We start from the raw sequence: 26109 nt of genomic DNA on the forward strand, positions 1-26109 counted from the left end.
CGCCGGTCCTCTCCTCCCAGACCCGACTGCCACCTGAAGGCAGGGGTGGCGAACACTCACTAAGCCAGCCGAGTCACACTACACGGGGCCGGAAAGCCTCCCTTGATGCATCCAGCCCCTTGATTTTACAGATGACACCTTGAAGCCATAAAGGGATTCTCCAACTATAAACAACCCGAAATCCAAGAGCCTTCTCCACACAGGGGCTTGACTCATTCTGGTAGGAGAGCAGTCTAGCAAGAATGTCCTATCACTAATCTCCCTTCTCTCCGGACCAGGAGGGCACCATCAAGCCCACCTGAGGGCCCAACCTTCTGGGAAACCTCCTCAGATCCCTGCAATCATGGACAGGGGAAGAGGCAGGAGGGGTGCCAGGTTACAGGGAACAGCGCTACAGTGCCAGCTCTGGGAAGGATCCCCACCTATAGACACCTTCTCTAGAGGGAGCAGGCCACAAAGCAGAGAGGCAGTGAGCTTAATTGAATTCATGTTTAATAATTACAGGCACCGTGCCCCCCCTTCCCCCTGCCCAGGCAGCAGCAGGGGTGGTACAGGGGCTGGGGCATATGCCCCCAGCAGCGAGGACGGCAGTCCCGAGAGTGATTTTCAGAAAATAAAAAAAAGGACCCCAGGGGCAGGCGTTGGTGCCCCTCCCCACCCCAAGACACACCAAATTTCAAGACTTTATATATAATATATCTCTGTGCCCCAGGGGGAGGAGAGGGACACCTGGCAGCATCCTGGAGGGGGGCCCCAGGCAGCCCCAAGCCATCCTGCCTCTTCAGCCACTTTATTAGTTCAGACACATCACACTACAGGCACCCACTGCCACCGCCGCTGCTGCCGCCCCCCTGCAGTCCAGGCGGCTAGCCGGGCCATCTGTGTGTCCATGGGGCTCCAGGTCCCCGGCCCCACCAGCCCTCAGTTGTGGTCAGACTCCTCCTCTGCCTCACGGAGCCACTTGAAGAAGGCTGTGACAGATTTAAGGGCCACACCCTTGCCCTGCTGCTCTGCGGGGTCCTTGCTACTCTCCCAACTGTAGAAGGCATCCTCCTTTACCACGTCCTCGTCATAGAGCGCATCAAAGAACATCCGCAGCAGGTCTGCAAGCAGGCAGGACAACAGTTAGAGGTGACCCGCCACTGCCACCCCAGCCCACCCCCCCAGGGACCCCTCCCAGGCTCCACTGTTCAAACAAGGCCCTGACGCACCATCCTGACATTTGTGACCATTCCAGAGTGACTAGGCCTCTGACAGGATGCTAATCTCATGATCTGAGAGACCGCTGCACAGCAATGAGTCACTTGGCCATCGGAAAAACCTTACAAACTTGCTCAGCCTCACCTTGGCAGCCTGAAACGTCTCTGCCCATGGTGTATTTAATGGAGAAAACTATATTCAGAATTGGTACTCCTGAATTTAGGAAATCGCTGAAAGTCCTATATATATATATCATACATAGAAGTCCTATATATATGCTACATGTAACCTGAAAATTCACTGCCCCCCAAACAGATCCTGACAACTCCTGATCTCAATTTCCCTTCCTTCCGCACACATTTCCTCAACATACACAACTTCTCTGGCCTTGACACTTTTGTGGATGCTATATCCTTTGCAGTAAACTTCGTCTTGTCACGTTCCTTCAGGACTCAACTCAAGCATCACCTGTTTGGACCCTCTTTCTCCTCAACCCCTAGCTGCTGGGTGGCCTTCCCAAGCACATGTCCTATAACCCCTGAAACACACCCACCCCAGTGCCCACAAGGCAGTACCAGTCTTTCCAAACCAAGCCATCTATGAAATGCTTCAAGCCAGGATGTTCTGCAGGGCATGCCCGGGCTCAAAGTCACAAACTCTGCCTATGGGCACAGTCACCTGCTACCCCCACCCCACAGCAACCGGCCACAGCAGGGCAGAACCTTCACTTATCCCATTCTTACACTCCAAATCCCATGCATACCCACCCAGGGACCTCATCCAATCGATTAGGCACTCTGCCCTGTATTTTCAAGCCCAAGTTTCTCCCACCTAAAAACAAAAACCCGTTTTCAACCACTACATTACAGCTAATAAAAGATTTTGTCTACACTTGATGTTTTCCCTTCTGTCTCACTTAAATATTTCTCAGTCCTTTCCGACCCAGAATCTATCCCCTGTCCCACTAAATACTGTTTTTGCCAGGGTGGCCTCTGATTTTATATTCCAGACATCCTGCATTTTCAGGCCTGCTCCTACAAACGCTCAGAGCAGCATCTAGCATTACCAACCACATCCCTCTCCTCAAATTTCTGTCCTTGGTTGTTCAGAGGGGCCTGTCCTCTTTCGGTCCCTACCAGTATGTCTGCTCCACCTCCTTGGGGCTGTATCTCAGGCCCTTATCACTCTCCCTCAGGCAAGCCCATATCCTCTTATGACTTGCACATAAGTTACCCTCTGCCAGCATTTCACAAAGCTGCCTCCTGCCCTGACCTCTTCTTTTCCAAAAGGACCCAGATACCCCAGCTATCAAGCTGACATCTCTTGATTCCCTTACTCAAGGACCACAACTCAACTTGATCCAGCACTGCCTACCCCAGCAAATGCCATCACACTATGGCCACTAAATGCACCATGATTTAAAACCATCCTGAGAGTCATCCATGACTTCTAATCTCTCATGGCCCCTCCCCAGACCAGTGTAACTAAAAGCTGCCAACTCCATTTCCTAAGTATCTCTTGATTTACCCACTCTTCTCCACTGTCACCAGCAAGGCTGAGCCACTGGTGCTAACGCTGCCACATCCACTCTCACCCCATTCCAAATCACTCTTCCCTCTATGACCAGGATGATCTAAAAACTAAAATCAAATTCCTTTATTCCTTGCTTAAAATCCCACAAAGGCCTTTTCTTGCCCTCAGACTAAATAAGCCCCAGACTCTGGCCATGGCTTACACCTGGCCCTGTGTGGTCAGGCCCACATCCCTCTCTTCAGCCCCATCTTGCCTCACTTAGGACTGGTTGCTGTGCTGTCCCACACTGGCCTTTCTTCAGTATTTCTTTTCCCTGTGTCAAGTTCTCCCTACCACAGGTAGAAAGAACACACATAGTGCCCTCGTTTCAAGCATTCTCCCCGCCACCTTCCCAGTTGTTGTGGAGCGAATTCCCACCCATTATCCCTCAGACCAGGTGTCCTCCCTCCAAGAGCACCCGTCTTCCCAGGCTCATTGCTCACGCCAGTACTAACTCCATGCCAGCACAGGAAATTGCTTGGCTTCCTTTCTGTGAGCATGCCAGTACCCTGACACATACCTATGTGCTGAATGCATAACCTGAGACATGTTCACTGAAACCTCGGTCTCCTCATGTGGAAAATAGGGGTAATACCATCTACCCTAAACATTTGTGAGGACTACATGAGGCAAGGTAAGCAAAGCATTTCAGTCCTGTGCCACGCCATGGGGGCACATGGTACTGAGAAGATCCTATAATTTATCAGCTCTGCACTGTTGGCATCAAACACATAGCTAGGCACAAAACAGGCAGTCAATTAACCTTCAAGGCTAACTCCTTCCACTGGTAGGAACAACACAACACAAACATTAAGAGGAAGGAATGAAACCCTGAGGGCATTTTGCTCTCTAATGACTACCTACCTTTCCTGGGTTAAGACCCTTCCATGAAGGGTCTGATGCCCTGCTGTCTGGAAGTCCCTCCACCCCACCCCTGTCCCCGTGGCCTGGCTCTTACTGGGAGGCTGTTCTAAGGTCACTACAAGGGCCTGGAGGGCGTAGAGTGCCTGCAGCTCCTTCTGCTCATCGCACAGGTATTTCTGCAGCAGCTTCGCTCGCGCTTTCAGCACTGCAACGTCCACTCGCAGGGGAGTCTCAACTACAAGAAGACAGGGATGAGTGGAGCAATATACCCTTACCCCGGTTCAGAACTGGGAGGCCAAGGCTGACACCCACCTCCCTCCACTTGTCTGTCAGGCCCACCCTTGCCCCTCCATCTCCCTGGTTCCTCTTACAAATAATTGCAGAATAGCAGACAGCTGTCATGAGGGCTCGAACTAACGTGTTGGATGCTATCTGCTGCTCACTCAGGTTGGCCTATACGGGAGAAACAAATGACCCCCCAACTCTGAATTGTGCCCTTCAGTCTTCATTCTTGCTACCCCCCAGCCCCACCCTAAGAACTACCTCTCCTTTACCAATATCCAGGAGAAACCTACCTCTATCCAGTCGAACACCCGCTGGTTACTGCTACCCTCCTTCAGCAGCTTCTCCAGCTGCCTGTTCAGCTCCTCGGAGGGGACTGCCCTCTGGCCAGGGGCTTCCGACTCCTCTCCCAGAGTATACTCCACCTTCTGCAATGGAAAAGGCCCGCAGTTAAGAGGTAAGGTTGCCAACGTGAGACACGAAAGAAGACTGGCCAGTCTCAAATGCTAGAATTAACCCAACTCCAGCCCCAAACCTGTTCAGCGATGAATGCACCAATGTCCTGGCCTTCAGGTAGAAATTCCTTCCAGCTAAGCCCGGCTTCTCGCCACAGCATCCCCACCTTTTTAGGACCCTGGAAAACACAAGACCAACCCAACTTACCAATGCTCTCTCTCTCCAAGGACCCAACAGCTCTACCACATGAATCCAACAAATATTTACTGAAAGCCTACTAGGTACCTGCTAGGCATTAAAGATGCTATAGAAGTACTAACAGGCACAGCCCTTCCATTCCTATAGTCTAGTGCAGGGCACAGACGTCAGTCAAATAACCAGCCAAGTAAGAACTCATCCCAGGTACGGTGGCTCACACCTGTAATCCTAGCACTCTGAGAGTGGAAGTGGGAGATCACCTGAGGTCAGGAGTTGGACACCAGCCTGACCAACATGGCGAAATCCTGTCTCTACAGAAAATATAAAAATTAGCCAGGCGTGGTGGCGGGTGCCTGTAATCCCAGCTACTCAGGAGGCTGAAGCAGGAGAATCGCTTGAACCCAAGGCGAGGGTTGCAGTGAGCTGAGATCATGCCACTGTACTCCAGCCTGGACGACAGAGTGAGACTGTCTCAAAAAAATAAATAAATTAATTAAAATAAAAGAGAACTTGTCCACCACAGTGCTATGACACCAGAGTAGGAAAAACGACGTAAAGTCCTCTAGGAAGGGACAACTTCTAACAAGTATGCTTGTTTCTTAAACCCAGAAAATGTTAGACACAGATACACCCCACCCCTAACATGAATTAAAAAATCCTCATAAAACCAGCAGTCTGAGTGCATTTTCTGCAAGAGACAACAGACTATGAAGACATCATTCTTTTCTTTATAACAGAATGATGGCACTGGCCCTTAGCAAGATTATTGCAGTTCATATATTTTAAAACATGTCCATTTTTTTCATATTTTAACTAAAAGTTATCTTACGGCCAATATGTATCTTTTTTTATTTTGAGATGCAGTCTTGCTCTGTCGCCCAGGCTGGAGTGCAGTGGCACAATCTTGGCTCACTGCAACCTGCCCCTTCTGGGTTCAAGCAATTCTCCTGCTTCAGCCTCCCGAGTAGCTGGGACTACAGGTGCACACCACCAGGCCCAGCTAACTTTTTTGTATTTTTTGTAGAGACAGAGTTTCATCATGTTGGCCAGGCTGGTTTCCAACTCCTGACCTCAGGTGATCCACCTGCCTCAGCCTCCCAAAGTGCTAGAATTACCACACCCGGCCCAGTCTTTTCTTTCTTAACAGCGCATAAAGAATGTCTTATAATCTATGGCACCTTGGAGTGGATGAAATACACAAATAGTTCAATACGCTTATCTGTTGTTAAAAAACAACAACTTGTCCTGGTACACATCTATTTAAAAGAATTAAATGATGTTGACATAACAATTCCTTTAAATCCCAAGTGTGACTCCTCCAGGTTCAAGATGGCTGAACCCTTGAAACTGCACACACTCACCCCAAGTTCTCACTTCCACTAAGTACCACACTCAACTTACTTTTCCCCATCTTTTTGCCTTTACATTTGCTAGTTACCAATTAACTTTCACAAAGCCACCTCGGCACCCTGAGGAAACCCTGCTGTCACGAATATTGTCAAATATTCCTTTGCAACCCCACAGTACTTAAGATACTCCACTCTACTTCAACTATTTTATTTCACACTTTACTGTTTTTATCAAGCTGTCATTTCTTCCTTTTTCTCTACCAACTTGTTTCTTATGTTTTATTCATTGCTGTATCCCTAGTGCTTAATATACAATAAATGATCAACAAAACCCTAGTTCAATAAAGAATAAATAAATGCATCAATCATGGGCATAGGGTCTTAGACTGCCATTCTCCTCCAGTCTCGGCCAGAACTCATGATAGGAACTGGTGTGCGGGAGATGGCCCACCTCAGTATTTCCTCTCCCAGGTACCAACACAGTCCTGCCATCACCATCACTCCACTCCACCAATGGACCATGAAGCTTCAGGGCCACAGCAAACAGCCAAAACCACACCGTGGGAGGCATCTCTGGATTCCTGGCCCTCACTCACCATGCTTTTGCACAGGAGGCCCAGGATCTCCAGCAACAGGGAAGCAGCTTTGCCCAGTGGTCTCAGAGGCTTTGTAATCTCCCTACAAGAAGAGAAAAACCTAATGTTGACAGCCTCCACAGTTCTCTCGCCACTTCTCCATCTCCCTCCAAATCCGGCTATCCAACCCAGCACATTTCCCTACCACCTTTCCTCTGGTCTTTACCTCCCCTGAATTCCACCCAGGGGACTTACCTGAACAGCTCCCCCATGGGCACCCCACCTTCCTGCAGAATGGGCGTTACCAGTTCCGCTAGGTAGAGCCACACGTGGGGGATGTCAATTTCCATGTCCTCAGCCAATTCCAAGATTTCATACAGCCTGCAAAGGGAATTCAAAGTCAAGACATTCTAGGCCAGGTCCCCACTCTTCCTTCTGGGGCAACATGGCATGGCTAAGGGATCAACTATGGAACCCCCAGGAACATTTTCTTTTAGTTTTTTTTTTTTTGTTTGTTTGAGACAGAGTCTCGTTCTGTTGCCCAGGCTGGAGTGCAGTGGCGCGCTCTCGGCTCACTGCAAGCTCCGCCTCCAGGGTTCATGCCATTCTCCTGCCTCAGTCTCCCGAGTAGCTGGGACCACAGGCGCCCGCCACCACGCCCGGCTAGTTTTTTGCATTTTTAGTAGAGACGGGGTTTCACCGTGTTAGCCAGGATGGTCTCAATCTCCTGACCTCGTGATCCGCCCGCCTCGGCCTCCCAAAGTGCTGGGATTACAGGCGTGAGCCACTGTGCCTGGCCCCCAGGAACACTTTCTAGACATGGGGACAATGATCTCAAGCTAAGGACACAGAGGTGGCCTCCCTTGAACCTCCCGGGTTCAAGCGATTCTTCTGCCTCAGTACCCTGAGTAGCTGGGATTACTGCACCACCACGCCCGGCTAATTTTTGTATTATTAGTAGAGACAGGGTTTCACCATGTTGGCCAGGCTGGTCTAGAACTCCCGACCTCATGTGATCCTCTAGCAATCCAACCCAGCTTGGCCTCCCGAAGTGTTGGGGAAGACAGGTATGAGTCACCACACCCAGCCAGAGAACCTATATTCTTATGCAAGGTTCCAAGGGTCCCAAAAAGGAGATAAAAAATTGTGGGTCTGTAGAAGTGGGAGGCCCAGAGAAGTTGGTCATACCCTTGGTAGTACTGAGCAGTAGACAGGTGTCCAGCACAGAGCAGCTGGTGCAGCAGCTGCCCCATATGCTCACGAGCAATGGCACTGCGCTCCAGCGTAGACTCAACACCATGCCGTACAAAGATGAAGAGCAGGGAGGGTGAGGCCAGCTCCTGCACACATTGGACTGCCTCCTGAGGGGCACAGGGCACAGCAGGAAGAGACCAGTCACTGTCTGACTCACACAATGCACCCCTATGCCTGCCAGCATGATCCCTTCCTGCCCACTCCTCAATCACACACCGCTCCCCCCACTGCCTACTTTCATGTCATTGAGATGGAGATATTCCTCAATGATAGCCTTGGATTTCTTCTCTAACTCCTCCTCAGAGAGTGCTGCCTTCGGGGGGCTCACTGGGGGTAGGGTAGCTTCTCGCTTCACTGTGGGAAGAGAACACAGATTAGAGAGACTTTTTAGTCTTCCCAGCAAACAAGATTCAGAGCTCTCAAAAAGCTGGGGACCAGCTAGTCCCAAGGCAGCCAACACTTTTCCCTCCATTCCTCTCCCAGACTCTCACCGGCATCCCGCCCACGGTCCCGATCCTCCGTGAGGCTAGCTGCTTTGCGCAGCCCCTCAGGCTGGGAGGGCCGTTCTCTACTCCGCTCCTCCACTTCCTTGCTGAAGCTCCGCTTGGTAGCAGGTGTCCGCGCACGATCAAGCCGGTCCCCACGGTCCCCTCCCCGCTCACTCCGCTCTATGCGGTCTCCCCGGTCCCCGGCTTTCTCGCCTCGTTCCCGGCTCAAGCTACTCCTGGAAGAGAGACAGGCACATTTTCACTCACTTGCACTGCCCAGGCACTCATATAATTACACAACATGCTAAGCAACTGTTGGGCCTTGTTCTTGACATAATGAATATGCCCCAATCTAACCCAAGGGCTCCAACCAGGACAGGTATGAAGAATTTCCATCCCATGGCAACAACCAGAACCCAATCATGGTACCCCCAGTGTGAATAACAAAGACGTCCAGGAAACCTCACCTCTGCACCACACGCCTATTATCTGTGCTTTCTGTGGGAACCGCTTGTTGAAGGGCTGAGAAGCGATTCAAAGTACTAGTAGCTGGGCGAGCAGCTTCTGATGCTGGGGATGCAGAAAATCCGTATTAAAATATTTTTCTCCTTTCCTGCATTTTATCCCCTACTTGCCAGTTTAAGACAGTTGGTCCCAGTCCCAAAAGTAAAGCAGTTCAATCCCTGGAACCACAACACAAACCTCCTCTATTGCCTACATTGCCTAACTCCCTTGTACTGAAAGCCTAACAGGAAAGGCTCTGTCCTCAAGGGAGCTCTGACGGATCACCACCCAGCTCCTGACACTGCCTCCGTACCTGCGTCTGAGGGCTTGGCTCCTGAGCCTCCGCTGCTGCCCTTGCCCCAGCTCAGTCGCCCTCCAGGTGCAAAGAGCTGGTTGTTAGAATCGATGGAGCCAGGCTGAAGAAGAAAAGGGGAGTAGAGTCATAGGTCTAACCTGGCTGAGTCCCTTGGCCAGCACCACCACATGCAGCCAAACAGGCAGTGCACGGCCCAGTGCAGGGATCAGAAAACCTTTTCTAATAATGGGCCAGTCTCTATTGCAACTACTCATTTCTGCCACAGCAGCATGAAACCAGCTGTAGATGATAAAGGCATGGCTGTGACTGTGTTCTAATAAAACTTCATGGACACTGACATTTACATTTTACTTAATTTCCACAGCATAAATTACCATTCACTTTTTAATTTTTCACAACTTTAAAATGTAAAAACCCACTACTGGGTCCTGGGATGTATGAATGGGCTGGATCTGGCACGTGTGTGTGTTTGCAAAACACTGGTCCAGACTAATGGGAGTACCACCCTCCCTCTACAGCTGGCAGTACTGTCTCTACCAATCCAACCAGTTAGTCTAAGAGGAAACATTTAGTTGTCACCTTCTCAACCTTAGAAAAGTGAGGGGACGGCTGGGCGTGGTGGCTCAAGCCTGTAATCCCAGCACTTTGGGAGGCCGAGACGGGTGGATCACGAGGTCAGGAGATCGAGACCATCCTGGCTAACATGGTGAAATCCCATCTCTACTAAAAAATACAAAAAACTAGCCGGGCGAGGTGGCGGGCGCCTGTAGTCCCAGCTACTCAGGAGGCTGAGGCAGGAGAATGGCGTGAACCTGGGAGGCAGAGCTTGCAGTGAGCCGAGATCCGGCCACTGCACTCCAGCCTGGGCAACAGAGCGAGACTCCGTCTCAAAAAAAAAAAAAAAAGAAAAAAAAAGAAAAGTGAGGGGACGAAGATCTAAACCTGAGTTGAATCACCCACTCCCACACACACCCCTACCTTGGTGATCTTGGTGAGTCGTGAGGTGTCAATGGGGCGGCTACCTTTGCTGATGGGAACTGTGTTCCAGCCACCATCATCCACAAGTGGAAGTCCACGGCCTGACACAAAAAGAGGGGCATACTGGAATAATGAATAAACCTTAGCAGCCCCTTCCCCTTGGGCCACCCCCAGCCTCCCTTCCTCAGATCCTCAGTTCCATCATGGGGTCTCAGTGGCCCAGACACGTGGCACTAACAGGAAGTCATCAGAGGAAAGTATAACCTCCCAGTCTCTTCACTGCTCCCTTCTCAATCCCAGCCTGGAACTCACTGATGGGCGGGCCTGGAGGGCCACCCCGACGCTTGTCACTGCCCTTGGCCATGAGCTGCTGCACTTTGATGTGCTCTCGATGTTCTTCCATCTCAGCCTCCTTATGGATCTGGTCAATGGTCTTGGGACCCTGATCCCCTCGGCGTGGCACCCAATTGCTCTGTGGAGACAGAAGGCCAGTCACGATGATGTCAGGGAAGGCCAGACAAGACAGTGTCAGAAACTGGAGGCAGCAGGCTGGCACTGGGGAGGAGGGGGACACACACCCCTCGCAGATCCAGCACGTCCTGCAGCATAAAGCGGATGCGGGATGACGTCTTCTTTTCTTTAATGATTTTTTCCATCTGGTTGAAATACTGATCCATTCGGGGCTATGGAGGAGAAAGGCATCAGACCAGGAACTTCTCATGTCTCACCTATAACTGCAGGCCCCACCCCTCCTCAGGCCTTCCGCCCCGTCACTGTGGCTCAGTGAGCCCCGCATGCTTCAGCCCATCCCCCTCCAGATGCAACGACCTCTACCTTGGCTTTTTCAAAGTCCAGGTCTTTGCCAATGGTGGTAAGCAGACGACAAAGGCACTCAAGGGACTCTTCATCATGGTTCTTAAGCAGTTTGACCACACAGTCATGCATTATTGCCTCTGTTAACATCTTCAGCTTGAACAACTCCCCAATAAACTTGATATTCCCTAAAGAGCGCCGCCGGGCTATGTCCCGAGCCTCTTCCAGCTCTTCCTTAAGGCGTCCTCGTTCCTCTGCCTGCCATTCACAGGACAGGGATTGTGTCAAAAAGATAGCCAGCCACTCTGCTAAAACCCTTTTCTACCTGGATATCCAAACTTAGCAATAAGCACTCAGTCCTGAGGCAGGCTGGCTGGGCTTAGTGGCTCATGCCTGTAATCCCACCACTTTGGGAGACCGAGGCAGACAGATCACTTGAGGTCAGGAGTTTGAGACCAGCTTGGCCAACATGGTAAAACCCCGTCTCTACTAAAAATGCAAAAAAATTAGCCAGGTATGGTGGCACATGCCTGTAATCCCAGCTACTTGGGAGGCTGAGGCAGGACAATCGCTTGAACTCGGGAGGTGGAGGCTAGCCAAGATCACGCCACTGCACTCCAGCCTCGGTGACAGAGCGAGACTCTGTCTCAAAAAGGAAAAAAAAAAGTTCTGAGCCAGAGAAATCCCCAAGACACCACTATCTCCATTCCAAATTCTACAGTTGAGTAGCATCTGGGTGAGGGAAGGAGCTGAGTGGGGAGTGGAATCGGTAGTAGGTTTTCTCTCACCGTAGCAGCTTCATCCATCTCTTTTTGCTTCTTCTCAAAAACCTCATCATCATCTTTGTCTTTCTCAAACTCCTTCTGACATCGATTCAACAACAGCTTTCGGAAGTTTACAGTCACTGTTGGCTTTTCCGTAGTGGGCACTTTCAGCTGCAGGTCGGAGAGAATGTCACACTCAGACTAGTACTGGGCAGGGAAGGCCCTCCAAGAGCCTTTAACTACCTGACCCAGGAAGATATCTGGCCCCAGCTCTGCCTCCTTCCAGCTGGAAGAGGTGCAAGTTGGAGGAGAACCAAGAAGCTGGACTCAAGGAGTCTTGGGAATAGAAATGGGCAACTAGACCATAAGATTTAGAACCCAGTGGAAACTAACCGCCATGAGGCAGCGGCACATGTTGGCATAGGCCACAGAGAAGTTGGGCTCTGAAATGGCCTTCTCAAAAATGAGGTCAATGACCCCTTTGAGGCGTTCCTCGGTGTCAATGGCCAGCTGCGTCACTTGCTTCATCAGCTGCTGGAACATCTGGGGTGTCAGCTTATTCAGGATGGAGCGCACCCTGCGGAATAGGTCCTGGAGGAAGAGGAGACAAGAGTTCCAGTGAGGGTCTCAGAACAGGCTGTTCGGAGGGACAGGAGAGAGTGGTGGGGACTTAGGCATGACAGATGCTACTGATAAGGACAAAAAGCAGCAAAGAGGGCACTGACAGCAGACCTGGAAAAGAAATGGAGAGAGACCAAAAGCAGGACTCGCCAGTACCTGGGTTTTGCTGCCATCAGCATCCTCTTCCCCTCGGTCCTTATCAGCTGCCGTCCGCTTGCTGCTGGGTTTCCAGGCTTTCTCTGCTTTGTTCAGTTTTATATCTTCGGTCATTAACACTGTGGCAATGATCTTGCGTGGTTCTTTTCGGGTGCCCTGCTGAGAGCGCCGGGGTCCCAGGCCAGGCTGCTAAGCAAGGGATGAAGACAAGAGGGGACGTGGAACTAGTCAGCACAATATGTGATACCACTACTACACGCCTCCAGGGCAAAACCCTCCCCATCAGCACTGAGACACAGGGGAATCATCTACTCCCCCTCCTTACCCACCTGCCCCTTTACCCAGCCCCACTCACCGGCCCTCGGGGCAGCTCCCCACCTGGCCCACCCCTTGGGGGCCCACGGGTGCTAAGGGCTGGCCGGCCAAGGTTGGCAAAGGATGGAGTGAAGTCTGGGCCATAATTTATGCCTTGTAGTCTAGTGGGGTCCAGTGGTCGCAGTGGTGTTTTATTGGCCTGCAAAGAGGACAGGAAAAGGTCTTAGAAGCAGGCTAGAGCAGTTGACTACTCTTTCAGGACCTCAGGCTCCTCCCCAATCCATCCAGCACAAACTTATCGTCCCCTCCCTGACTCAAGCCACTAACCTTGTCCAGCACCACATCACTGATATGGGGCAATCCCTCTGGCTTCTGCATACTGGCAAAGATGAACTGAAAACCAAGCAGGAACTCACGGTCGTAACGTTTTTTCTCCTCTAGGTTTAGAGGCTTCCACTGATCTGCGAGGAAGAGAATGAAGCAATCATACTGTCTTCTCTGGCCCTAATAAGAAAACTCAAGTTATTCTCAACCCTTTCTTCAGCATACCTGACTTATATTCATACTTCTGTTCCCCGGGCTGGATGTTCTCAGCATTGTGAATTTTGTCTTCCTTTGAGTCCCAGGTCTCATCTGCTTCCTCAGGACGTGGGGGCACACCACTGCCCTCAGACTCTGGGCCTGGATTGCTGCCTGCAGGAGGCTGATTTTCCACCTCTGGTACTGCTGGGTTTGCCTAGAACAACAGAACACCAGTTTTGGTTGCACAATGACCACTGTTCCATACCTCAACTTGGCCCTCTCCCCTTCCATTTTCTGCTCCCTTACCTCCTTGAAGGCATCCAGAAGGTCTCCAACAGCCTCCTTCTTATTTAGCTCCTTAATTTTCCGTCTCCTCTTTGGCACAGATACTGCCACTAATTTTAAAAAATAAATAAAAGCATGGGTCTTTGCCAATAATTTAAGGAGTACCCTTAATCCCTGGGAAATAAAAAGCAGCCAAAGTACATATTTCCCCTTTGCATCACAGTCTTCAGGCTTAAAAGTCCTTAATCTAGTTCTTAGATTCCATTGCAGGGCCTCTATGACCCAGAAACATGGCAAAAACGGGAGGTCATCAAGGAGGGCAAGGAACCACATCCCCTAGCCCACCCTACCTCTACCGCCCAACCAATCCTTACCTTGAGTGGCCGCTGCTGCCTCCAAATTCTGAGACAAGTTGGCTGGAACAGGGGTGCTCTCTGGGGGGAGCAGTTCCTCTCCTCCCTTCTCACTCTCAGCTTCTCCTGCTTCTCCTTCTTCCTCTTCTTCTTCTTCTTCTTCCATTTCCTCCTCCTGAGCGGGGGAAGTAGCTGAAGGAGCCATAGCTGGAGTGGCAGAGGGGATGGTGGCGGGCGCCACTGATGCTGTCACCTCCTTGGCCTGCTCCTCTGGCTCACTGACTGGGCTTAAGTCCACAGCTGGTGGCGAGGGGGCTCCGTTGAGCAGTTCCTCAGGTTGGGCAGTTGGAGCAATGGGCACAGGGGATTCGGAAGGGCAAGATGGTGGAGGAGCAAGCTCTGGGCTGGACTCCACCTCTGGTTCCAGATCTTCAGATGGGACCATGCCATTAGGCTCATGAATTTCCACTGTGTGAGATGCCAGAGGAGTGGAAGCCTGGAGAGGACTGGAAGAGAATTCAGATTCTGGAACTGGTTTGCTAAGTGTCACTTCTACTTCCAGTATGGGTTCGGCGAGAGGAGTGGGTTCTGGAGAGAGGCGATATGGCTCCCCAGTTTCACGGGAGATGGGGGTTGATTCTTCTACAGACATTTGTATAGTTGCCATAGTGTCCCCAGGAATAGAGAGGACTGCGAGATTAGGCTCAGACCCCGGTTCCAAGACTGGGGATGGTGATGGGGTCGGAGAAGGTGACGAAGGCTGGGATTCTGAAGGGCTGTGCTCTGGGCCAGGCAGCCCTGGCCGGTCAGCAATGATTGCTCCCTGTGACCGGTCATCTGCACCATAGGAAGGAAGAATGAGCAACTAAAGGCAAGTGCTTCACTGCTGTTGTTCCTCCCCATCCTCCAGCCAAGGTATTTCCAACTTAACACTCCCACGTCATCATCTCCCACCTAAGCTATACTTCCACTTTCATCCAAAACCCAATTCACCCTCAAAATCCCACAACCTGAAATCTAAGTCATCCTTCTCTGGTACCCAGTTCAAGTCACTCCACCACCTCAGCATTGAGGTGACAGCAAACTGTCAACATTCCCTTTCCCCGTAAAAGCTCCATCCCACCCGCTTACTTACCTGGCCGGACAATGACAGCAACCTGGGGCGTCTCCCCATTAGCTTGAGGCTCCAGACCGCCTCCCGTCTGCAGGACACAAAGGGTTACCAAGTTTGCACTGAAGAGTCCCACAACCCTTCTTTACTAGAGCCATTTCTACTTTAGCTCTGCCTAGAAATCCAGGAAAGCAGGGAAATAAATCCCTTAGTTGAAAGAAAAGATCCAGAGACTTGGGAGTCCAGGGCAGAACAGACATCCCAGTCAGGGTATCGCTCAAAAAGCAGACAGTACCTGGGGAGGGGTGGGTGTGGAGGCAGTGCGGGCCCCAGACATGATCTCCTCCGTGATATCCTTTCCTCCTTGGTTTGGATCTCGAATTCGGATCTGGGGAAAGAAAGTTATGGGATGAGTGGGAAGCAGGAAGAGCCCACCTCTCCACCCTGCCCCACTCTTAAAGACTCTGGGCCAACTCCCCACCCCACACTGGGAAGCAGGTAGGTAGGTGCCAGAAACCCCTTGAGTTCCACTTTCAGCCCATCTGGCTGCTCTTGTAGTCCCTGCCCTAGCTCCCACCCTTAAGAGACCCCTGACCTCACAAAGCAGCCCTGTACATCACAATGCCCCTCCCTCCCTCATCCCTACCCCACCAGCAGTCCCCAAGCCAGTGGCTGCACACCCTGGGGCCCAAGACCCCCATCTAGCACCCAATCGGCTCACTTGTGGCTAGTGTGCCTGATCTCTGGGGGCAGGGCCCAGATCCAGTAGGTGGAGCCAGGGTGACTCAGCGGCTTCCCCAGCTCTGGCACCCTATTCTGGGCACCACGCCCAGGGCTTGAGGACTGAGCAGAGGCGGAGGCCTTGAGAGCTTCCAGGACTTGTTGGGGGGGCCGGGTGGGGATGGGGGCTGGGGCCACAGAAAACAAACCATTTCCAAGGCAAGCCACCAGAAGCCCAAAAGCAAGCACAGTTCTTCCAACCTCCCAGCACCCAGGTCTCACAGGAACTTCCTCGCTAGCCGCTTCAGTCTTCCCATGACCTGCTTCTATGCTAAAATCTTAGTATCTTACAAAGAACCTGAGCCCTCCACAGACCCCATTCTCTGCCCACTCTCAGCTCCTTCCTCCTCAAGTCACTGTTCTTTCCGGCACAATGTCCCAGCAGCATCTGACCTTGATTCTCCCCTTCCCAGATGTCCCGGAGCCCCTAGCTGCTACTCACCGTCTTACGTTCCCTCTTGGGAGCAATCTGGGGTGGCTGGTTCATCAAAACTGGGGCGGGGGCCACACCAGTGGGAAACTGCTGCACCCCTTGGGCTGGATAGTAGGCGCCAGCTTGGGGGAGGGGGACAGAGAAGAATGGTGGTAGCGTCAGGGCCCAACCATATCCTAATGCCTGCTTGACACCTCCCACCCCAAAACCTCTCAACACCCACAGCCGGCCCCTTGCCCTGCCCTGCCCTCCTCCCCCAGGGAATCAGGTGTCTGTCAAAGCTGGGGAACCAGTCTGAACTGCGTTTACAAGAATTCCTAACACTGACACACACACACACACACATCTCATAGGCAGGCACTCCTTACCCACCACACACCAGCAACCAAGAGGACTTATGTCTGTCCTTCTACCGTACAAGGTAGTCTCATATATGTACCCCACCCGCTATCAATGTGTACACACATACTCTGAACCTGAAACAGAACCAGGTCTTTGGCTGGGAATGAAAGAGATTTGACAACCCTGTTCCATTTAACCTGAGTCCAGTTCCTGTTTCCAGCCCTTTACAAAGGGGCAAAGAAACAAAGTAACATAATGAGCTAGGCTCAATATGAAGAAAAATTAATTCCTTAAAGCAAACTATCTCCAAAGTGGGGTGCGTTCTTTTTTTCCCCTTAAATATATATGCTTTTTTTTGAGATGGAGTCTCACTCTATTGCCTAGGCTGGAATACAGTGGCACAATCCTGGTTCACTGCAACCTCCACGTCCCAAGTTCAAGTGATCCTCCTGCCTCAGCCTCCCGAATAGTGGGGATTACAAGACGGCATCACCACGCCCGACTAATTTTTGTATTTTCAGTTGAGACGGGGCCAGGCGTGGTGCCTCACGCCTATAATCTCAGCACTTTGGGAGGCCAAGGCAGGTGGATCACTTGAGGCCAGGAGTTCGAGAACAGCCTGGTCAACATGATGAAACACCGTCTCTACTAAAAATACAAAAATTAGCTGGGTGTGGTGGCACACACCTGTAATCCCAGCTGCTCGGGAGGCTGAGGCAGGAGAATCACTTGAACCTGGGAGGTGGAGGCTGCAGAAAGCCAAGATTGTGCCACTACACTCCAGCCTGGGTGACAGAGTGAGACTCTGTCTCAAAAAGAAAATAAAAATAACAATAAAATTTAGTAGAAACGGGGTTCCACTATGTTGGCCAGGCTGGTCTCAACTCCTGACCTCAAGTGATCAACCTGCCTCAGCCTCCCAAAGTGCTGAGATTACAGGCATGGGCCACCGCACTCAGCTCCCCCTTAAATTTTAAAAGAGACAGGGTCTCACTATGTTTCCCAGGCTGGTCTCAAACTCCTGGCCTTAAGCAGTCCTCCTGCCTCCCAAAGTGCTGGGATTACAGGCAAGATCCCTCGCACGGCCAGGGCGCATTCTTTAACTTCATCCCTAAATTCCACTTGTTTTGTTTTTGACAAGCACGAGTGTATATGTTTAAATTTTGCATACATATAAACAAAAACATATGTGTATGAGAGATTCATACTCAAAACTTTTCCTGATAGGTGATCAAAACACTTGGAAACCACTGCCATAAAGAACAGACTAATCCTTTCCTAGAATATAAATAAAAAATAGCTACAAAAACCTCCCGAATTTGCATTACATGGGCTCCCAACCATGGAAGAAGTGTCATAGGGAAAGTCTACTAACAGGCTCTCAGGCTGATACCTGATTCTATATTCCCTGATGTGGGGAAGACCCTAAACTCTCCTGGCAATAGAATCACATTTTCTCCCCACAATCAACACCAGTTAAATATTAAGCACCAATCCCTACCACCTATTAACTTTATCATTTTTAGACCAAAAGCCAAGCCTGGGAAGGGTCTTCTGCTTTAGAAATCAGCAGATGGGTTTAGATGCTCCCTTGGGCTTGATCTCACCTCCGACTCCCTCCCCTGCTTACCGTAGGTCCCAAATTCTGTAGGGCTTGCACCTGGATAGAAGCCTGGGGCTCCTGGCTGCACAGGGTACTGCTGTGTCGGGACAACATATGTGGAACGCCCCTGGTTGGGGAGGGGGAGAGAAGGAGTTGAGGGAGCTATGAGTTCCATATCAGACTCCAAAAAGAATGTAGGTCAAGACAAGACAAGCCAACTCTGGGCAATGATCAGAAGTAAGTCCCACCTCTGGAAAAGGAATGGAACTGGAGGGTCAGGGTGAGGGAAGTGAGAAGTATATGGGTCTGTGGCTTCTAGGCTCCAAGCCCCCAGCCTCACCTGTCCAGGGATGTAGTAGGCCCCCTGGGAGGCTGGGTAGGAGATCTGGGAAGGGATCATCATTACTTGGGATCCAGCAGGGTAGACATGGGCAGCTGGGCCAGGGCGGGCAGGGGCTGCGCTCTGCACTCGGGAGGCTGCACTGCTCGGGGGCTGGGCCCGGCTAGGGTAGAAGTGCTGTCAGGAGGGAGGAAAGCAGTTGGTATTGTAAAGAGGAGGAAGTGGACAAAACATAGCCACTCCACAATGTCTCTATAGCCTGGAAAGTACTGTGGGCTTCAGAACATGGAGACCAATCCTTCCAAGACCACTTGACCAAATGGTTAAGCAGCTTCTTGAACACACACACGCCCTCCAAATTCAGATGTACAGTTTGCATCCTGTATAGATTTACTCTCTCACTGCCATGCTTACGCATGTCACCTGTACCAAACTACCCCTCTGCAGAGGCTTCCTAACACCCAGATGCATCATGCCTAAGTAAGGCCCTTTCGGGCAACATACCCCCAGCATGCACTGCTCCACCAGCATGTAATGAGGAGCTAACCATAACATGCAACAGCCTCCCAGTCCCCAGATGCGCGTTCTTCAAGATGTAGCCCCTAACATGCATCACTCGGCGTCCAACTGAGAACCTGGACAGCAAACAAGTCACCACCCTGAAGACTCCCATTCCCTGTGTCTAGCCCCTGACTAGGATGGAGGGTAAGGATGAGACCAGGAGACCGTCCAGGGTTAGGAAAGGGGTATTACCTGCAGAGACCTGAATCCTCCCTGAGAGCACATGGGGACAGGAAAGAAAAGAATTATCCCCAAGGTGATGGCGGGGGGAGGGAATGAAGGCAATAGGACAGGACAAGAATCCTCCCACTTAGTAAGGAAGAAGTTGCGGAACAGAGAAAGGCAAGGACCAGCTGAAGTGTTTACCTCACCACAGTCCAAAGAGAAAGCAGAGAGAGCAATAGAGCAATGGCAGCCTCCGGTAAAAGGAGCAAATAGGAAAGCAAGAGTTGGCAGCAGGGCCCAAAGCACTGCCCCCAATTCTTAGATGCACTAGGATCCCAGTAATGCCACCCTCATTGACAATATACTATCCAAGGGACCAGCCACCGTTAAGTAATCAACAGGGCAAGGCGCAGAGCCGCATGAAAGAACACAGAGGATTAAGGCCAGGTACGGGGCCTCCAGTTTCCATCTTAGGCCTAAATTGGCCAAAGCTTTCCACTGCTCCCACCCAGGCCCCCTACTCCCCTCCCCACAGCCCCTCACCTGGCGGGGCTGAGAAGGCGTGTTCATTTGTGTCGCTTGTGGCGTACTGAACACCACCGGCGCTGTCTGCCCCGGGGGAAACGCTGGCTGAAGAGGGGAGACCAGAGTTCAGCAAGAGGGGAAGCCCAGGTGGGGCAGAAACCCAAGCTGGTGAAATAAGGGGAGCAGATCTGCGGCAAGAGCCTTAACAATCCACATACCCCCTCCCCGTGACAGCCCCCGGGGACAGCCCAGGGGCCCTGTCTCAATTTGGCAGCAGGCGGCTGCACTTTGCCCTGACACAGATGGGGGTAGGAAAATCCAGAGGCTGGAACCTGTTCCTGCCCGACTGCCTGGTCTCCCCCACCCCCACCCCTGCTAATTCCTCCCTAATTACCTGTGGGAGTCCGGGGGATGGGGCGGGTGGGGGGCCTGTGGACTGTGGAGCTTTGTTCATTTCATTTGGTGCCACATCAGGGTCCCCCCAGCACCTGTTGGGAAAGAGTGGCGCTCAGGAAGAGGAAAGGACCCAAGCTTAAGGCAAATGGGGCGGTAGAAGGGTTGATGCAAGGCTGGGTCCCATACGGAGTCCCAGAGATGCCAAGAGGGTGAAGCAGAAAAGATAGAGCCTGTCCCCACCAACATGCTGTCAATCCCACATCACTTCCAACCAACCCCTGGTCTACTCAAACAGTCCCCTCACTCACCCCCTCGATTAAGAATAAGTCCACGGTGCGGCCTACAGGTTCTGGGCATCCGAGGGCCTGGGGTTGGGAGGTGAGGGGTATCAACCTGGCTCCGCGGGGCCCAAGACCAACCAGACCGGAAATTCCAGGTCTCGCTGGCACCAGGCTCCCGGATCACGAACAGAGCTAGCTGCTTCGGCCGTGGTGTCCCCACCCCCCACCCGGGCACACCGGGTTCGGGCCTGGCCCAGGGGCACACAAGATACGCCTGCCGCCAGAGAACCCGCACTGGGCCAGAAGCTAGGCCTGCCGCCGCCCAGGAGTGTAGGCCAGGAAGGGCGGGAGTCAGGCCCTAAAAGGCCAGGCGGGCGGCGGCCGTCGAGGAGCCGGTTTCAGGCAAGTGAGGGTCGGCCCGGAGGGCGGGCGGGGCCGGGGGCTCCTCCCTGCCCGCCGCCACCTCCTCCCTCCCCTGCGCCCTCCCTGCGCAGCGCGGGCCAGTGCCAAAGAACAACGTGTCACTTCCCGGCGGCCCGGCCGCGAAGGGGGGAGGGGGCGGCGGGCCGGGAGCCGTGGTGCCTGCGCCCGTGGGCTGCCGGGCCTCCTCGGGTCAGGCCGAGGTGGCATTTCGCTGCGACGAACCCGGCGCCCTCCCAGCCCCCGGGGCCCGCATAGTCCGGCCCTGCGCTCCCCACCCCCACCCAGCAGCCAGGCCGGGCCGGGCCAGGCACACGTGGGCCGGGGATCGGGGCCCTGGCGGGCCGGGGCCCGGGCTCGGGCCGCGGGGCTAGGGCGCCGGGGCGGCGGCGCAGGGTGGCCGGTCCCGGCCCGGATGGCGGCGGATGCGGGGGGAGGGGGTGGGGGGGCCGGGTCGGGCCCGGACATGGCGGCTTTACCTTCAGTCTCCTTCAGTCCGCGCGGCCGAGCCCCACGCAGCCGCACAGACGTAGTCCACAACCATTTCCGGCTCCCCGCACAGATCCCGCTCGGCGGCCACCGCTTCTCCGCAGGCGCAGCCGGCGCCCCCACGTGACCGGCGCAGGGGGCGGAGCCGCGCCGGGCGCTCTGCGCCGCCGAGCACATGGGATTTGCCCCGCCCCGTCACATGACAGCCACAGCCCGCCCCCGTGTCCCCTCCCGAACTTTGAGACTCCCGGACCGACTCCCCTCTGGGTCTCTGTCTGTTCCGCGATTCTTTAGTTCATTTATACTTTAAGCAACCATTTATTGAGTGCATGCTAAGTACAAGGCGAAGTGCTGGTTGGGGCCTGAGAAACTGAAATTAAAGACTTGGCAAAAAAAAAAAAAAAAAAAAGGCGGGCGCAGTGGCTCACGCTTGTAATCCCAGCACTTTTCGAGGCCAAGGTGGGCGGATCACGAGGTCAAGAGATCGAGACCATCCTGGCCAACATGGTGAACCCTCGTCTCCACTAAAAATACAAAAATTACCGGGGCGTGGTGGCGTGTGCCTGTAGTCCCAGCTACTCGGGAGGCTGAGGCAGGAGAATTGCTTGACCCCGGGAAGCAGAGGTTGCAGTGAGTGGAGATTGTGCCACCTCACTCTAGCCTAACCTGGCGACAGGGCGAGACTCCCATCTCAAAAAACAAAAGAAAAGAAATTAAAGACTCGGTCTTGCCTAAGTAAATCGTGATACAATACAAATTATGCAGGCTTTGAAAAGAATTTAGATTAGGCCATTGAAAGGGCTATAACAAAGGAAATTAAAAGGATAGAAACATTCTAACTAGGCCAAGTAGTATGAGATTTGTAGTTTAAAAAGATCATGGGCCGGGCGCGGTGGCTCACGCCTGCAATCCCAGCACTTTGGGAAGCCGAGGCGGGCGGATCACGGGGTCAGGAGATCGAGACCATCCTGGCCAACATGGCGAATCCCCCGTCTCTACTAAAATACAAAAAATTAGCCGGGCCTGGTGGCGGGCGCCTGTAGTCCCAGCTACTCAGTAGGCAGAGGCAAAGAATTGCTTGAACCCGGGAGGCGGAGGTTGCAGTGAGCCGAGATTGTGCCACTGCACTCTAACCTGGCGACAGGGTGAGACTCCATATCAAAAAAAAAAAAAAAGAAAAGAAATTAAAGACTCAGTCCTGCCTAAGTAAATCGTGATACAATACGAATTATGCAGGCTTTGAAAATAATTTAGATTAGGTCATTGAAAGGGCTATAACAAAGGAAATTAAAAGGATAGAAACATTCTAACTAGGCCAAGTAGTATGAGATTTGTAGTTTAAAAAGATCGTGGGCGGGGCGCGGTGGTTCACGCCTGTAATCCCAGCACTTTGGGAGGCCGAGGTGGGCGGATCACAAGGTCAGAAGATCTAGACCATCCTGGCCAACATGGTGAAACCCCCGTCTCTACTAAAATACAAAAAATTAGCCGGGCCTGGTGGTACACGCCTGTAGTCCTAGCCACTCGGGAGGCAGAGGCAGAGGCAGAGGCAGATAACTGCTTGAACCCGGGAGAGGGAGGTTGCAGTGGACCAAGATTGCGCCACTGCACTCCAGCCTGGATGACAGTGAGACTCCGCCTCAAAAAATAAAGATAAAAAATAAGGTCAGGCACGGTGGCTCACGCCTGTAATTTCAGCACTTTGGGAGGCCAAGGTGGGCAGATCACCTGAAGTCTGGAGTTCGGGACCACCCTTGCCAACATGGTGAAACCTCATCTCTACACTAAATAGAAATATCAGCCTGATGTGGTGGCAAGCACCTGTAGTCCCAGCTAGTGGAGAGGCTAAGGCAGGAGAATCGCTTGAACCTGGGAGTTGGAGGCTGCAGTGACCTGAGATCGCGACTGCACTCCAGCCTGGGCGACAGAGTGAGACTCTGTTTCAAATAAATAAATAAATAAAATAAAATATAAAAAGAGCAGACACTCCCACGGAGGGGCAAAAGCGTAAGGATGGAAGAATAAGGACGGAAGAGAAGTAATCCTAAAACTGACAGCCGGCCAGGGGCGGTGGCTCACGCCTGTAATGCCAGTATTTGGGGAGGCTAAGGCAGGCAGATCACCTGAGGTCAGGAGTTTGAGACCAACCTGACCAACATGGAGAAACCCCGTCTCTACTAAAAATACAAAAATTAGCTGCGCATGGTTGCACATGCCTGTAATCCCAGCTACTCAGGAGGCTGAGGCAGGAGAATTGCTTGAACCCGGGAGGCAGAGGTTGCAGTGAGCCGAGATCCTGCCATTGCACTCCAGCCTGGGCAACAAGAGTGAAACTCCGTCTCAAAACAAAAAACAAAAAACACTGACAGAGGCCGGGGACCATCATCCAGAGCCAAATCCACAGGTCAGATAGCTTGGGTTTTCATCCAAACTCTGATACTTGTTACCTGGCCAGAATTTGTTAACTTTCCTTACTCAATCAAGTCCCCCAAATATATTGTTGCTTACCTAATGGATAGTGCCTAACCTGAAAATCTGGGATTCATCCTATATTCCTTCTCCATCCATACACTACATCTAATCAGACACCAGGTCCTATTGGTATTTGGATCAAAATCAAGTCTTATTGATTTTATCTTTTAAAAAATAACTATTCTACCCTTCCCCATGTCCCCATTTCAACTGCATTAGTTCAAGCATTCATTTTCCTTGCCTGCTCTCCTGCTCTCCAGGGTTAGCTTTCTCACCCAGATAGCTGATCACATCACTTTTCTGCTTGCATTCAATGGGCCCCATTGAAAGATACTGTCAAATTCTTAGCACAACAAAGCTCTTGTAAACCTGGTCTGAGCCTGAATTTCTAGCTGTATCTCCTGCCACACTTTTCCCTGGCCCCTATGCATTTAGCCAAACGAAATTATCAGTAAGTTTCTGAAAATAGCTTTTCCTCCTTCTTGCCTTTGCTACTCCCTTAGCGATATTCTTCCCTCTTTTCCTCTGTACAAACTTATCTTCCTCTAAGCATATAAGCTTCCTCAAAGTCATCCCTGACCGCCCCAGGCACTTAGGCCCCATCTCAGTGATCCCAGGGTACCTTGTTCACACCCTGGTATCCATCACAATTGTTTTCGTCATTGCATTAAACTTTTTGAGCATAGATTTTTTTTTCTCTATTTGCATCCCCATAGACTAATGTCTGATGCAGAGTAAGGCTCGGTTGCTATTCACTGCTGAATGAAGAACTAAAGGTGAAAGGTTAAAAGCCACTATGAAACTGTCTTATTCTAATGCATAATCACCTAAATCACAGTTTGGGAGAGAATTATTCTTTTCGGTTTACAAATCACTTTCTAATTTATTTTAACATCACCACCACTGGAAATCAGGTAAGGCAACTACTGTATCCGCATTATATAATAACAGAGGCTCATCACATCACACATGCTAACTTGAAGATTATGGCAGGAACAATAAAGAGGCTCAACAGGGATTCCTTAGTCCTGTTTCAACCTTTTTATACAGGCTGCCAAGATGACTCAATCCAAAATTGCTGATGTCTCGTGCCTGTAATCCCAGCTACCTGAGAGGCTGATGTGGGAGGATCACTTGAGCCTAGAAGTTCAAGGCTGCAGTGAGCTCTGATCATGCCACTGCACTCCAGCCTGGGCCACAAAGTGAAACTTTGTCTCTAAAAAACTTCAGTAATAAAGTAACTGGGCCAGGCATGGTGGCTTACCTGTAATCCCAGCACTTTGTGAGGCCGAGGCAGGTAGATCACAAGGTCAGATCGAGACCACCCTGACAGACATGGTGAAACCCCGTCTCTACTAAAAATACAAAAATTAGCAGGGCATGGTGGCACATGCCTATAGTCCCAGCTACTCAGGAGGCCAAGGCAGGACAGTCACTTGAATCCCAGACGCCAAGGCTGCAGTGAGCTGAGATCGCACCACTGCACTCCAGCCTGGGCGACAGAGCGAGACTCCATCTCAAAAAATAAATAAATAACTGGCCAGGCACACTGGCTCATGTCTGTGATCCCAACACTTTGGGAGGCTGAGGCAGAAGGATCCCTTGAAGCCAAGAGACCAGCGTGGGCAACATAGCAAAACCCCCACCTCTACAAAAATAAAAATAGGCCAGGTGTGGTGGCTCATGCCTATAGTCCTAGTTACTACTTGGGAGGCTGAGTCAGGAGGATCACTTGAATCCAGGAGTTTGAGGCTACAGTGAGCTATGACTGTGCCACTGCACTCCAGACTGAGTGATGAGTGAGACTATTTCTAAAAAAAACCCAGAAAACAAAACAGCCAGATGTGGAGGTACACACCTGTAGCCCTACCTTACCTACTTGGGAGGCTGAGGGTCAAGCCTTCTTGAATCCACTTTCTACAAGGACATCCTAGAAGATGTTAACGTGATGAAATCCCTCAAATAGCAGCCTTCCAAGAGAGACAGAGGGTTGCGGGAGGTAAAGATGTCCCTTTCATTCAGTAGCACAGAAGTCAAGTTACAAAAGTATGAGGCTGCCCACTCTTGGGCATCCTTAGCCCAAGGTCAGGAGATGATAGGCTTGAAGAGGGTGTATTGGTGACGGAGGGTGAGGGTGGGGGGTTATTTACAGGATCCACAAGCCCCCTGAAAAGTTATTTGGAAGAGTTTGTGTAAAAATTTGTGTTTGCATCTCCTAGGAAGATCCACTGGCTGGGCATGGTGGCTCACACCTGTAATCCCAGCATTTTGGGAGGCCAAGGCAGGTGGATCACCTGAGGTCAGGAGTTTGAGACCATCCTGGCCA

The 26109-nt window shown here is 51.7% G+C and overlaps 1 protein-coding gene and 2 non-coding genes across 20 annotated transcripts; all 3 read right to left on the reverse strand.

Annotated features, from left to right (window-relative positions):
- Positions 1-475: 475 nt before the first annotated feature.
- EIF4G1 (eukaryotic translation initiation factor 4 gamma 1) lies at positions 476-21481 on the reverse strand. 18 transcript variants are annotated; one of them, XM_017955620.2, is made up of 34 exons: positions 21302-21426; positions 20430-20486; positions 20120-20213; positions 19744-19830; positions 19228-19248; positions 18475-18651; positions 18162-18261; positions 16199-16311; positions 15272-15364; positions 15001-15067; positions 13887-14702; positions 13534-13622; positions 13255-13441; positions 13033-13166; positions 12746-12904; positions 12391-12576; positions 12007-12204; positions 11638-11784; positions 10871-11107; positions 10615-10719; positions 10349-10508; positions 10037-10137; positions 9056-9158; positions 8706-8808; positions 8242-8474; positions 7986-8104; positions 7685-7857; positions 6752-6877; positions 6518-6599; positions 4454-4552; positions 4212-4346; positions 4008-4089; positions 3731-3871; positions 476-1103 (listed from the first exon to the last, which is right to left on the reverse strand). In XM_017955620.2, exons 3-34 carry the CDS (start codon positions 20177-20179, stop codon positions 922-924), a joined length of 4815 nt encoding a protein of 1604 aa, XP_017811109.1. In that variant the 5' UTR covers positions 20180-20213; positions 20430-20486; positions 21302-21426; the 3' UTR covers positions 476-921. The 18 variants fall into 18 exon arrangements, with proteins under 18 accessions (XP_017811109.1, XP_009199508.2, XP_017811115.1 ...); XM_009201244.4 differs by having other exon boundaries at positions 12391-12579; XM_017955626.3 differs by having other exon boundaries at positions 12391-12579; positions 19744-19890.
- LOC116274019 lies at positions 10217-10292 on the reverse strand. Its single transcript, XR_004182502.1, has one exon. It is a non-coding gene; the product is annotated as a small nucleolar RNA SNORD66 (small nucleolar RNA).
- Positions 13753-13831, reverse strand: LOC116274020. The gene has a single exon (XR_004182503.1). It is a non-coding gene; the product is annotated as a small nucleolar RNA SNORD66 (small nucleolar RNA).
- Positions 21482-26109: the final 4628 nt, after the last annotated feature.

The sequence above is a fragment of the Papio anubis genome, chromosome 2 (assembly GCF_008728515.1).
Source record: "Papio anubis isolate 15944 chromosome 2, Panubis1.0, whole genome shotgun sequence".
Classification (NCBI taxonomy): Eukaryota; Metazoa; Chordata; class Mammalia; order Primates; family Cercopithecidae; genus Papio; species Papio anubis.